The sequence below is a fragment of the Gobio gobio genome (assembly GCF_949357685.1).
Source record: "Gobio gobio genome assembly, chromosome: 5".
NCBI lineage: Eukaryota > Metazoa > Chordata > Actinopteri > Cypriniformes > Gobionidae > Gobio > Gobio gobio.
Window position 1 is genome coordinate 55,217,116 of NC_137101.1, and position 15,412 is coordinate 55,232,527.

At 42.8% G+C, this 15,412-nt stretch overlaps 1 protein-coding gene across 1 annotated transcript in view; it reads left to right on the plus strand.

Annotated features, from left to right (window-relative positions):
- Window positions 1-5,521, plus strand: part of LOC307126578 (uncharacterized protein) — a 31,156-nt gene extending 25,635 nt beyond the window's left edge. The window contains exon 3 of the mRNA XM_079817174.1: window positions 3,793-5,521. Within this exon, the coding sequence (XP_079673300.1) occupies window positions 3,793-4,817 (1,025 nt within the window). The 3' untranslated portion in view covers window positions 4,818-5,521. The remainder of the gene's footprint in view (window positions 1-3,792) is intronic.
- The last annotated feature ends 9,891 nt before the right edge of the window (window positions 5,522-15,412 follow it).

Consider the following 15,412-nt stretch of genomic DNA (forward strand, 5'->3'; position numbering starts at 1 on the left):
CTTTGCGACTGTGGCACCACAAGCCTTGGCGCTGTGCTGTCATCGGGCGCAAACCACAGAATGTTGTCCTGTATACGCAACATGTGTCTGGAGTTATGTAAATGTCTGAGGCCTGAGTCATCAGTGAGCTCAGAGTCAGCGATAGGGTGGCAGGAGGGGTCAGAGAGGTGGTCAATAATTGTCTTTATTGCAGTGTCAGAGGCTTGCATATCCGCAATGTCGTTGTTGGAAATCTGCTGAGTAAGCGATAGCGGCTGCGAGGCGGGCATTGTAGCCGGTGCCGGTCGCTTGCTGCGGGTTGGCACTGCAACGTTGGGGCTGGATGTGGGGTTTGGGGGTACCCACATGTCGCTGTGTAGTACGCCCGTTTTGACGAGGGCGTCAGTTTGGTCATTTAAGTCTTTGTCAAGACCTGGTAGCTTCGAGTGTGCTTTTACCTTCTTCCAGTACACTGTCAGGTCGTGTTCTTGTGATGTTGTCACATTCCTGGAACAGGTGTTGGTGTTTGACTGGTTTGTTGTTAGCGGTTTTGAAACCATTCTGTTTCCAGCTTTGAAGGTGGCACACGAATCTGAGTCTGGCATAGTTAGAGTCTGAACAGATGAGCAGTTCTCTGATGTCATGGGCTGATGCGATCTGTAGGGCTATGAGGATAGCTGCTATCTCTGCATATTGCGATGACTGGGGACCAACTTGAAGCGTTGTGGTGGGCACGGCTTATCGTTCACCCACAGCACTCCTGCACCTGCCTTGAGGATGCCGTCGTGGTTGTAGGAGCACCCATCGATGTAGGCCGTGGGCATGCCCTGGCACGCATTCGGTTCAAAGTATCTGTGGCAGGTCAGTTGTTGTTGTTGGGGTTCTTGTGCATCCGCTGCAGCAACAGGCGTGTTATCAGAGCAGTTTTGGCATGCAGCCAGGCCATTGCCCAGTGCAGACTTTTGATTCTGTGCATACCGTGCCTCAACGTTGCGTCCCTGGAGGGCCATTAACCACGTGGCTATACGTGAATTAGTGACAACGCCATCTCGGATGCGTTGGCTGTTGAGGAACATTACGGGCTGGTGGCAAGTCTCAATGATAACTTTCTGTGCCCCAATGTAGTTGGAGAATCGTTGAATGGTCCACACCGTGCAGAACAGAGCTTTTTCACAGTCTGAGAACTTGCACTTTGGTGGGAGAAGCGTTTTTCTGGCATATGCGACCACCTTCTTGTCTTGGTCATGTCGTTGATATAGGCCAGCGCTGAGACATTGGTCGGAAAACCCGGCTTCCAGGTAGAATTCCTTCTGTGGATCGGGGTAAGCAAGGAATGGAGCTGTGCATAAATGTCTTTTTAGTGCCGTCATGGCGTGTTCTTGAGCGTCTGACCAGAGGAAAGGGCAGTCTTTCTTCAGCAGGGCTGTTAGAGGTCTGGCAATGTCTGAGTAGTTTTCGTTGAACTGTCGGGAATAATTGCATACCCCTAGAAAACTGCGCAGCTCAGAGACGTTAGTAGGAGGCTTGATGTTTTGAATGGCATGAATACGGTTTGACTGAGGTTCAATGCCTTGGGATCCGACTAGCAGGCCCACGTAGTTGACCTTGGTCCGGCACCACTGTCCTTTGTGGAGGGCGATCTTGGCACCGGCTGCGGATAGCTGGTTCAAAACATAGTCATTTCGTTCAGGTGGTCGGCCACCGTTGTGCTCTTCATGAGAACGTCATCTACATAGATCAGGTTGTCTCTTACTCTGGCGTCTGGACAGGCTTTGTTCAGAAAGATGTTGAACTCAGCTGGTGAGTTGGCATAGCCGAACGGACACCTGTTGAAAGTGAATTGTCGGTTGCCGAATGTGAATGCTAGCTTGTGTTGGTCTTCTGGGTGCACCGGAATGGTCCAGAATCCAGAGGCCACATCAAATGTAGAGAAGATTGTGGCTCCCCTTTTTTCTTGTTTTTCTTGTTCTAGCTGGGTCATAGGCCATCTTGACAACGGCACCTGTTGATTCAGTCTCCGGTAATCAATCGTGGGTCTCCATTTGCCGCTGGATTTCAGGACCGGCCAGATTGGACTCGAATAGGTACTGTTGCAAGGACAGATGACACCTTCCTCAAGCATGGATTCGATGATCTCCTGCACTGGTTCGTGTGAGGCGATGGGAATGTTGTATTGCTTGACGAAAGTGGGAGGCGCATCAGGGTGCGTTGGGATGCGCACCGTGTGGAGGTTGGTGAGACCACAGTCTAAAGAGTCTTTGGCAAATGATTCTTTGAACTTATAAAGGACTGAGTCTGAGTCTTTGACGGTCTGTCTCGCTCTGGAGCGCGTCAGCGTCTCGTAGAATTTGCTGTACTTGGGACTCAAAACCTGGGTACGGTTCCTCCGTATGTGTCATCAGTCAGGTTGGTATTGAGAGGTGTAGCAGGTTCATCAGTCTCACCGACAGCCTGGTGGGAGACTGTGTATACTGCGAGGTGACTGTCCTCGGTCAGCTCCGTTCGGCACACCTGGTCTTTGGTCATCGACATGACAGACGTGATGGCAATGAACTTGAAGGGTGCAGTGAACAGTGTGTTATCTGTACTCCCTTCCGGTATCAGTGCAGGTGGAATGGACCCAATGATGGGTAGTACAAGTTCAAAGTCATGAAAGTCATGGCTCACTAGCCATCTTAGCTGGTAGGCCTTGGGAATGTTGATGTCAGTTGCTGTGCAGTTGTTGAAGAGGATGTAGACTACACGAGATGACATTTCAGTGAGGGGTGTGGCTTCAAGTGTGAGTCCGAGTTCCACACACTCAGGTGAGGGTTGGAAGAAACCCAGCGTGTGGTTTAAGGTTTGACCACATCGCATGTTGAGCCGAACAGCGACCCCTTTGGTGTATGCTGGTATCACCGTTCCTTGACTAGGGTGCAGACCTCCAGGATGGTCTGTCCTGACATGAGGTTGTCATGACTGATGGAAACGTGTGGCTGTAAAGTCGATGGGGCCCATACCACTTTGTTAAACGTGTCCACAAGAGCCCGGAGGCAAACCAGGAGGTCTGCTCCGATGTAAACATCTTGGGGCGGGTCCGGCAGGACCAGGAAATAATGGGTCAGGCACCGGTGATTCCATGTCAAGCGCAGAGCACAGATTCCTCTGGCGGACACCATAGAGGAGGGGTGTGTAGCAGTTCGTACTGCTACAGCAATAAAATAGCTAAGTTACTGGATCACTTCATTATATTTCTCAGCAACGATGGAGTTACATCGCTATTTTTAAGTAATAAACACACATCTTCATTAAGAGAGACGCTGAACAGATGCAGTCACACAGGTACGAATCTCTCTCTCTCTCTCTCTCTCTCTCTCTCTCTCTCTCTCTCTCTCTCGATAATTAATTAAAATAAATGCTAGAATCCATTCAATCAAATAAATGTAATCTTATGCACTACTTTATCTCTGTGTCTGATTCAAAGGACGCAGAATGCTAGATCTAACAAGCTTTAACTGACGAAAATAACCGTCAATGTTACCCTTCCGGTCAAATATTGTGCTACAAACATCAATAACAGCTTTAAGTTGTCAATGTTTTGTCAGTTGTCAAGAGGGCTGACCTCTTGTCAGCCTCCGATTACGATTTAGTACCTAAAAAGGGAGCTACTTGGTTACATGCTGCTCTTCTAGTATACTTTCAGACAGGTGTTGATGTTGTGGGCGCTAGGGAACGTAAATGCAGCAACTAGGATGGGTTATATATCATACTACCCTATACCCTGCTATTGATGCTTTAAATGTCTAAATTGTTTTATGTCTGTTTCTGCCTTAGATCTCATGGCATTGAAAGAGTCAAGTCATGAACTCAATGAAAGCGAAGAAGAGAAAGGCCATTATGATAAACATCATGATTTCATGACTGGAGAAAGATCAACACAGGCTAAAAAGACTTCCTCACAAAAAAGAGCTCAAAAGACAGGGACTAAAAGTCATTTAACCTGCCCACAGTGTGGAAAGAGTTGCAGAAATAAAGGAAACCTTAAAGTCCACATGAGACTTCACAATGGAAAGAAGCCTTACACCTGCCAACAGTGTGGAAAGAGTTTCAGAAGTAAAGGAAACCTTAAAGTCCACATGAGAATTCACACTGGAGATAAGCCTTACACCTGCCAACAATGTGGAAAGAATTTCACTCGAAAAGAAAGCCTTAAAGGCCACACGAGACTTCACGCTGGAGAGAAGCCTTACACCTGCCCTCATTGTGGAAAGAGTTTCACTCTTAAAGGAAACCTTGAGGAACACATTAAAATTCACACTGGAGAGAAGCCTCACACCTGCCAACAGTGTGGAAAGAGTTTCACTCATAAAGTAACCCTTAAGGAACACATTAAAATTCACACTGGAGAGAAGCCTTACACCTGCCAACAGTGTGGAAAGAGTTTCACTGATAAAGGAACCCTTAATGTACACATGAGAATTCACACTGGAGAGAAGCCTCACACTTGCCAACAGTGTGGAAAGAGTTTCACTCAAAAAGTAACCCTTGAGAAACACATTAAAATTCACACTGGAGAGAAGCCTCACACCTGCCAACAGTGTGGAAAGAGTTTCACTCATAAAGGAACCCTTAAGGTACACATGAGAATTCACACTGGAGAGAAGCCTTACACCTGCCAACAGTGTGGAAAGAGTTTCACCCATAAAGGAACCCTTGAGGAACACATGAGAATTCACACTGGAGAGAAGCCTTACACCTGCCAACAGTGTGGAAAGAGTTTTGGAAATAAAGGATACCTTAAAGTCCACATGAGAATTCACACTGGAGAGAAGCCTTACAAAACAAAGCAAGATCCATAAAGACATGGATGAGCGAGTTTGGTGTGGAGGAACTTGACTGGCCTGCACAGAGTCCTGACCTCAACCCGATAGAACACCTTTGAGATGAATTAGAGCAGAGACAGTGAGCCAAGCCTTCTCTTCCAACATCAGTGCCTGACCTCACAAATGTGCTTCTAGAAGAATGATAAAATAAAATAAAATCCCATAAACACACTCCTAAACCTTGTGGAAAGCCTTCCCAGAAGAGTTGAAGCTGTTATATCCGCAAAAGGCTGGCCAGGGTTAGTTCACCCAAAAATGAAATGTAATTTATTCCTCACCCTCATGCCGTTCCACACCTGTAAGACCTCCGTTCATCTGAGGAACACAAATGAAGATATTTTTGTTGAAATCTGAAGGCTCAGTGAGGCCTCCATAGGGAGCACAGAAATGTACACTCTCAAGATTCATTAATGTACCAAACACATATTTAAATCAGTTTATGTGAGTACAGTGGTTCAATATTAATATCATAAAGCAACGATAATATTTTTGTTTTTTTTAAGAATCTTAGACATAAATAGCCACACAAATGTGGTCCAGGCAAAGCGTACTTTGATTATCTTCACTGCATGCATATTTTAAACAAAATGAAATATAACATTCAACCTATAAATATGTGGTTCAGGCAATATGTGAATATGTACTCTGATTATCTTCACTGTAATAAAATGAAATAATGCAAACACAACTCTCTTTTTGTTAAACGTCAGTTTTAATAATCAATAATGGCCATTATAAAAGTATAAGTAAAAGGTATAGGAAGCTCTCCAATAAGAAATAAAGCAAACCATTCAGTCAAAAGTACAAAGTCAGCACTTTACTAGGCTATGGTGGTAAAGTTAAATATGCAAGGCATGTTTATTTATATATCACATTTCATACACAATGGTAAATCAAAATGCTTTATAGGACTGGGCGATATAACCAAAAAATCATATCTGTATTTTTTGGTTGAATGGCGCTACACGGTATACATCCCGGTATTTTCTAAGTTTTTCTATTTGGATACAAAAATAGGTATAAAACATTTTTTTATATATATTTTTTTTACATCCTGCCCAGTAATGTCCTAAAAACAATGTTGATATTGAAAGCTATAAACCAATACAGTGAATGTAATGTAGGCTATATTGTGTGCAAATTGGAGGTTTACAATTAATAATTTTGTTTTTAAATTCACTAAACGAAAAATGAACATAAAATGGACATATTTGCATGACTTTCTAACATTTACTGATGGAGAATATACCTGTGAAATGTAAGTTATGCACTGAGGAAAGCACCACATTTCAAACACATTAAACAGAACAAATAGGCTATTTATCTGTCTGTCAGCACAAGTATCTCTCAGAGCATCTAACAGGGCAAGCTGCTTTAAACTATACGGGTCAACTATATCTGACTATATCCAGGTATTTTGAAGCCCTTAATATAAAGCATGTGTCTTGTTGAGGACAAATTGTATTGTGTACTTTCCCTGCATCAGCTCATTCTGTGTACTCCGCTATTTTTCAGATGCGTTCGTATCAATCTACTGTATATCGATATAAACGGTATTGCCTCATTCCATATTGTCTCTAAAAAAAGTATCAATATACACTCACCTAAAGGATTATTAGGAACACCTGTTCAATTTCTCATTAATGCAATTATCTAATCAACCAATCACATGGCAGTTGCTTCAATGCATTTAGGGGTGTGGTCCTGGTCAAGGCAATCTCCTGAACTGCAAACTGAATGTCAGAATTGGAAAGAAAGGTGATTTAAGCAATTTTGAGCGTGGCATGGTTGTTGGTGCCAGACGGGCCGGTCTGAGTATTTCCCAATCTGCTCAGTTACTGGGATTTTCACGCACAATCATTTCTAGGGTTTACAAAGAATGGTGTGAAAAGGGAAAAACATCCAGTATGCGGCAGTCCTGTAAGCGAAAATGCCTTGTTGATGCTAGAGGTCAGAGGAGAATGGGCTGACTGATTCAAGCTGATAGAAGAGCAACTTTGACTGAAATAACCACTCGTTACAACCGAGCTATGCAGCAAAGCATTTGTGAAGCCACAACACGCACAACCTTGAGGCGGATGGGCTACAACAGCAGAAGACCCCACCGGGTACCACTCATCTCCACTACAAATAGGAAAAAGAGGCTACAATTTGCACGAGCTCACCAAAATTGGACAGTTGGAGACTGGAAAAATGTTGCCTGGTCTGATGAGTCTCGATTTCTGTTGAGACATTCAGATGGTAGAGTCAGAATTTGGCGTAAACAGAATGAGAACATGGATCCATCATGCCTTGTTACCACTGTGCAGGCTGGTGGTGGTGGTGTAATGGTGTGGGGGATGTTTTCTTGGCACACTTTAGGCCTCTTAGTGCCAATTGGGCATGGTTTAAATGCCACGGCCTACCTGAGCATTGTTTCTGACCATCTCCATCCCTTTATGACCACCATGTACCCATTCTCTGATAGCTACTTCCAGCAGGATAATGCACCGTCACAAAGCTTGAATCATTTCAAATTGGTTTCTTGAACATGACAATGAGTTCACTGTACTAAAATGGCCCCCACAGTCACCAGATCTCAACCCAATAGAGCATCTTTGGGATGTGGTGGAACGGGAGCTTCGTGCCCTGGATGTGCATTCCACAAACCTCTATTAATATGGGCCAACATTTCTAAAGAATGCTTTCAGCACCTTGTTGAATCACGTAGAATTAAGTCAGTTCTGAAGGCGAAAGGGGGGTCAAACACAGTATTAGTATGGTGTTCCTAATAATCATTTAGGTGAGTGTATATTGTACAAACTCGATATACCGCTCAGCCCTAATGCTTTACATAGAAAAGTTATTAAAATATTGATAATCAGGACTTAATAAAAATACCATGTTAAAGAAAGCAAATAACAATAACCAAAGATAAAAACAAGTTTAAATAAATAAAAAAAACCGTTATAAAAAGATGATACATAGATAAGATAAAGTGCAATCAGTTGGACACAGTGTGTTAGAGGATAACAGTTTCGGACCCAAGACCAGTTATGAAAATTGAAGACCAAGAGTCAGGGGTGCAATTAATTAAAGAACATTTTACTGAAGAATAGTTTGTAGTTTCATCAGCAGAAGCCAGCTTCAAGTCTCACAAGGAAGGAGTTCATAGGCCGCGCTCTCTCAACAGTTATACTGTTTTCAAGGTCTAGTCACGTCATTACTGCAAGGTGGATGATTTTGATTGGCTCAGTGAAAATGAACAGTCATGGTAAATTTCCACACATTGTCAGTTAATCAGGTTCACGTGTCCATATAGCACTTATTGATGCTTTTGCGACACATCCCTAGGACAGACACTCAGTCACCAATCAGAGACCAAATACAAACTTTAGAAAACATGTATGAAGAAACAATCAGTGGTTCTATTGATTAAGTAATATCATAAAAAAATCATTATAATAATATAGGAGGATAAATATTAAGGCTTTGATTATAAATTTAATTTGGTTATCTACAGGTATATTGAAGTGGCAGTGGATTTCAGAATCCACCTTTCAAGTGGCACAGTGCTCATTCAGTAAATGTAGCTTCAGATGTGTTTTGGGTCTGGATTTGAATGTGGCTACTGTTGGAGCACATCTGATCTGTTCTGGAAGCTGGTTCCAGCTACGGCTGGCATAATGGCTAAAAGCAGACTCTCCTTGCTTTGAGTGAACCCTTGGTATTTCTAACTGGCTTGATCCTGATGATCTGAGTGATCTGTTGCATTCCATCAGCATATCTGCAATGTACTGATGTCCTAGGCCATTAAGTGATTTATATACCAGTAATATTATTTTAAAATCGATCCTAAATGTAACTGGAAGCCAGTGTAAAGACCTGAGGACTGGTGTGATATGGTCATATCTTCTGGTTCTGCTCAGGATCCTGGCAGCAGTTCTGTGTGAGCTGCAGCTGTCTAATGGTCTTTTTGGGAAGGACAGTGAGAAGACCATAACAATAGTCCACCCTGCTGGTGGTATTGCCTGGAAACAAAACATCTAATTCTTGATATATTTTTGAGATGATAGTATGCTGATTTAGTTATTGCTTTGCCACAACAACTGAAACTCAGGTCTGACTCCAAAATCAAACCTTGTAGCTCCCTGGCTTAAGAAATGTTTGACTCTTCAACTGATGATTCCCACACTTTATTGAATATCCGTCACAGATGCGATCACCATTGGATGCCATAAGTACCACCATGAAACTTCGGGGAATCAACGTAAGAGCTTTGTACAAAAGAAAACAAAACACCATCCATCCATCCATCCATCTTCTTCTGCTTTATCCAGGGCCGGGTCGCGGGGGCAGCAGTCTAAGCAGAGATGCCCAGACTTCCCTCTTTGACATCCAAAGTAATCACTTTTCATAAATGTAAAAAAAGTAAAATGTCTTTGAAACGAATGGCTAAATATGGATTTGTGGAGTTGATCTAATGGCATTCTGTTTTAATAACAGTACAATTGCAAACTGTACAACTAAAGACTCATATTTCAACCTGGCATATATGTAGGCCTAAATGTATAATATAAAAAAAGAAAAGAAAGAAAAGAAAATGGACATAGAAAAGTGTTCTCTCGCCAATATGTGACAATAGTGATGCTTCACAAGAACCAATAATAATGCTGAAATGCTCAGCAGGTTGATTCTAGTCAACCTAATGACAAATTACCTTCAGAAGAAGCAGGGATGCCTGAATTTTTTTGCGATTTGCAAGTGTATTTGGCACTTGCAAATCTTTGCATACGTTGTCCCAAAAGCCAGCAGCTTTGTGAACACTGTAGTTCTTAATAGTAGTCCCAGGTACTGCAAATTTATCTATGCTTGTTGCAATTTCCTGTAGATTTTTAGAAGTTCTCCTTGCCTTTGAAATCAAAGAAAATAATTATTATATGACACTATGCCTTTAAGCAACAAATGTATGTGTGACAAACAGTTGCATAATACAATGTTTAAGGGAAAATGCACATTTTGTGTGAGTTTACTGTAACACTTGCCTTTCCAAATGTGGTGAAAGTGCAGAATCTGGAATCAAAATATATGCACATTTAAATAAATTATAAATATACTTTCAGTTAGAAAATGTGCCTCCATGAGATAAAGTGCAGTTTTACCTTTGTGCTGTCCAAAAGTAATAGTTTAAATTCACAGTAAACAGCAGAATACGTTAAAGATGTAGGCTAAATAATGATGCATCACGATTAGGTTCATAATTCTACAATTATTACATTTTCGAATTGTATCATTCTTTTCTAAACAAAAATTACAGGGAAATTTACAACGAAAATGTTGTAGCCTATTTTTTTTGTGAAGTGAAGTGAAGTGAAGTGAACTCCAAAAAGCCATTACATAAGGAAATAAGGCAGTTTTGTGTCGCTTATTTTAGTTTTAGTCTTAATTAACAGCTTATTTCACCTACTTATTAACTGAGATACTGTAATACATATGAAAGGTTACACAGATTTAAATTATATGTTTATTATTTTACATATTAAATGCAACATGCTCACATCAATGCATTTAATTAAAGGGACAAACATATTTAGATAAATCAAATTTCAACGCGAATGTGCATTTTTCATCCGTTGGTTATCACTGTCAGTCTTAAATTTCGTGAGTGATAATTTAGCAGATTCAAGGAACAAATGAAAAAAAAAAAGATTTATGAAAATCATAAATGGATTGCAGGCTACAGAGAAAAACGTTTTCTTTTTAAATCACTGAAGTTGTCAATCATTTAAATACAACCACTGAGGATGGCTACACAATGAAAGTCTTATTTACATAATGTGTCCATAATATTTTGTTGCTTGAGAAATGTCGTTCTAATAATCCCCACTTAAAAAAAAAAAAAAAAGTAATTCTATCAACTTAAAAAAGCCGTAACACGGCGGTTTTGCTTGACTACCATCTGTAAAATGACAATTTATTAATAATAATAATGAATATTTATAAATAATTCTATTTAAATGATTTAACACACCCATAAAATAATGTGTATATAAAATATATAATTATAAAAATGTTTTATTTACAATTATTATACAGTTATTGTTTTAAGATAAATTATATATTATAAATACAATCATTCCGATAATTAAAATTCATTGTTTTATGTTTGTCTTATAGATATAAATTTATAAAACGGTTCAAAAAAGTGTCTTTTATACCACACATCAGCCTATCATTGTCCGACTTGTACATTGGTTCATCACAGCATTTTAGATTGTTTGGTTGATTGATTGAATGCTGACCTGTGTGCACTCATCCTTGAAAATCAAGTGAAAACTGGAATGGGCCTATCGAAAACAAATCCTGCAAAACAACGAATGAATGAATCAAGACACTAAAAAAAACATTAACTGTGTGGAGTTGTGTATAAATAACCTACACAACTCCACAAATTGCTGCATAAATAATTACTTTTTTTCTCATTTTTTTTTCTATCAAAATAACATTTTTTTTCTTTCTAATCCTTAGCTTAAACTGGATTTAAAACATTGATCTGATTATTGTGAAAGCACTGCAATTGCACATAATAAAATTATGAAAGTAGTTAAAGAAGTTAAACTTGCAATTAGGCCTACCAGAGATCCTGAACACAAGCAAACACTGCTTAAAAAAAATAGCCTACATTGTGTGTTATTTATAAAGCCTGTTCAGAATGAACTAATTACACTATAATAGAGCATGTAATTGACAACAGCAATGATCAGTAGTGAATGACAGAAGTTTTGCCTCAGCTAATGATGATTGTTTGTCAGCCCCTCCTTATTTGCATGTTGCCCAACTTTAAGTTATGTCCTTTGCTATATTTGCATTTTCCACAAACATTCATGTTATGTGATATAATACTTTATTAAAATGTCTTAACACATTTACGCATTTCTAGTCTTTGTATTAAGGCAAGGATAAGTATTCACATATTTACTTAACCCTCAAACCGTATTCACTTTATAGCCCTTAATCCTGTAATTGTGGACAAATGTGGGCACAGAGGACTCAGGTGTGATTCTATTTTTTATTTATTATAAATGTTATATCACTGTCTTCGATAAAGTTTTGTCTATCCATTTATGGTGTTTTTTTAATTTTTATTTACTTCAAAAAGTACCATATTTTCTATGTAAATTATGCTTATTTTTATGTTTTTATTTTTATTTGTTTTAACTACATTAAAATATCATTCCAATAAGTTCTTAGAGTTAAAACCTAAAGATGAAGTGACTTTGCTGTCACCTGGTGTCTTATTTTGGTATTAAATTAACAACAAAAAAACAATCAATAGCCACTAGATGGCTATAGTACTTAATGGCTGCATATATAGGCTGAACTCTATGAACCACTGTATAAAATGAATTTGACCTCTTAAGTTTTTTTGACTATCACAAGTTAAAATTGTAATTTAAAAATATATATATCTGTGTTAGGTGAGACTATACAAAGATGCCAAAATATGCTTAGATAAATATGACCATGCTATAAGGAAAAGACAAAGTAGTAGATCATTTATCATTTATTTCAAACACAAAACATCAAATTTAAATAACTAATTAGTACCAAACAGGTAATAACATACATAAAATAACTAAATAAGTGACAAGAACAAACAATAATAGTTATTTACACTATTTACATATTTACATGCACTTGTGGCAGCAGGTAATTGTAACTGAATGTTCTTTGCAGATATATTGTCTGCATTTTCCAAACCACAGTTTGTCTGGTCTCCTTCCTCCCCACTGGATTTCAGGAGAATATCCAGGGTTTCTGCTGCACTAAACCTCCTTCTTCTCATTGTGCTGCTTGCAGTGAACTGAGAAAATAACTGCCACTGCAGGTTTAGGTAGCATATGCTACATAAACGTTTTGTTTGGAAATATCAACAAACCTTGCAGTAGCAGTTTCAAGTATGGGTAACTGCAGCTTGGAGTACTGGGCGTGCCGGACGGTAGGGGGCGTGCCGGGGCGTGCCGGACGGTCACTCATTGGTCGGACAGTAGGGGGCGTGCCAGACGGTAGGGGGCGTGCCGGACGGTAGGGGGCGTGCCGGACGGTCACTCATTGGTCGGACGGTAGGGGGCGTGCCGGACGGTCACTCATTGGTCGGACGGTAGGGGGCGTGGCAGACGGTAGGGGGCGTGCCGGACGGTAGGGGGCGTGCCGGACGGTCACTCATTGGTCGGACGGTAGGGGGCGTGCCAGACGGTAGGGGGCGTGCCGGATGGTAGGGGGCGTGCCGGACGGTAGGGGGCGTGCCGGACGGTCACTCATTGGTCGGACGGTAGGGGGCGTGTCAGACGGTAGGGGGCGTGCCAGACCGTTTCTCATTGGTCGGACGGTAGGGGGCGTGTCAGACGGTAGGGGGCGTGCCAGACCGTTTCTCATTGGTCGCGAAAGCTGCCTGTTCTTATACTCTTAAAAGGAAGCAATAAATCAAACCGAATCCCATTAAAACAAATTCCATTCTTTTAAAATAAAAGCAACGTTAATGATATGAAGAATATTCGATTAAAAAAAAATATATATATACTTTCAACAGTACAATTGCCGCCTCCGGTGCCTGTCGAGGCGGCAATCCCCGAACCCGGTGGTGGACACCGGAAGTAAGGGATGCCGTCAAGCTGAAGAAGGAGTCCTATCGGGCCTGGCTGGCTTGTGGGACTCCTGAAGCAGCTGACAGGTACCGACAGGCTAAACGGACTGCAGCCCGGGTGGTTGTGGAGGCAAAAACTCGGGCCTGGGAGGAGTTCGGTGAGGCCATGGAAAAGGACTATCGGCTGGTCTCGAAGAGATTCTGGCAAACCGTCCGGTGCCTCAGGAGGGGGAAGCAGTGCCCTACCAACGCTGTTTACAGTGGCGATGGGCGGCTGTTGACCTCAACTGGGGATGTTGTCGGACGGTGGAAGGAATACTTCGAGGATCTCCTCAATCCCGCCGTCACGTCTTCCATTGGGGAAGCAGAGGCTGGGGGCTCAGAGGAGGACTCGTCCATCACCCAAGCTGAAGTCACCGAGGTGGTCAAGAAACTCCTCGGTGGCAAGGCACCGGGGGTGGATGAGATCCGCCCTGAGTACCTCAAGTCTCTGGATGTTGTGGGGCTGTCTTGGCTGACACGCCTCTGCAGCATCGCGTGGCGGTCGGGGACAGTGCCTCTGGTATGGCAGACCGGGGTGGTGGTCCCTCTTTTTAAGAAGGGGGACCGGAGGGTGTGTTCCAACTATAGGGGGATCACACTTCTCAGCCTCCCCGGGAAAGTCTATGCCAGGGTACTGGAGAGGAGAATTCGGCCGATAGTGGAACCTCGGATTCAGGAGGAACAGTGTGGTTTTCGTCCTGGTCGTGGAACACTGGACCAGCTCTATACCCTCTACAGGGTGCTGGAGGGTTCATGGGAGTTTGCCCAACCAGTCCACATTTGTTTTGTGGATTTGGAGAAGGCATTCGACTGTGTCCCTCGCGGCGTCCTGTGGAGGGTGCTGGGGGAATATGGGGTCCGGGGTCCTTTGCTGAGGGCTGTCCGGTCCCTGTATGACCGAAGCAGGAGTTTGGTCCGCATTGCCGGCAGTAAGTCAGACTTGTTCCCGGTGCATGTTGGACTCCGGCAGGGCTGCCCTTTGTCGCCGGTTCTGTTCATAATTTTTATGGACAGAATTTCTAGGCGCAGCCAAGGGCCGGAGGGTGTCAGGTTTGGGGACCACACGGTTTCGTCTCTGCTCTTTGCGGATGACATTGTCGTGTTGGCCCCTTCTAACCAGGACCTTCAGCATGCACTGGGACGGTTTGCAGCCAAGTGTGAAGCGGCTGGGATGGGGATCAGCACCTCCAAATCCGAGGCCATGGTCCTCAGTCGGAAAAGGGTGGCTTGCCCACTTCAGGTTGGTGGAGAGTTCCTGCCCCAAGTGGAGGAGTTCAAGTATCTAGGGGTCTTGTTCACGAGTGAGGGGAGGATGGAACGGGAGATTGAAAGACGGATCGGTGCAGCTTCTGCAGTAATGCGGTCGATGTACCGGTCTGTCGTGGTGAAGAAAGAGCTAAGCCGTAAGGCGAAGCTCTCGATTTACCGGTCAATCTACGTTCCTACTCTCACCTATGGTCATGAGCTTTGGGTCATGACCGAAAGGACAAGATCCCGGATACAGGCGGCCGAAATGAGCTTTCTTCGCAGGGTGGCTGGGCGCTCCCTTAGAGATAGGGTGAGAAGCTCAGTCACTCGGGAGGAACTCGGAGTAGAGCCGCTGCTCCTCCACATCGAGAGGGGACAGCTGAGGTGGCTCGGGCATCTGTTCCGGATGCCTCCTGAACGCCTTCCCGGGAAGGTGTTTCGGGCATGTCCAACCGGGAGGAGGCCCCGGGGAAGACCAAGGACACGCTGGAGGGACTATGTCTCCCGGCTGGCCTTGGAACGCCTCGGTGTCCCCCCGGAAGAGCTGGAGGAAGTGTCTAGGGAGAGGGAAGTCTGGGCATCTCTGCTTAGACTGCTGCCCCCGCGACCCGGCCCCGGATAAGCGGAAGAAGATGGATGGATGGATATTAATCCTAAG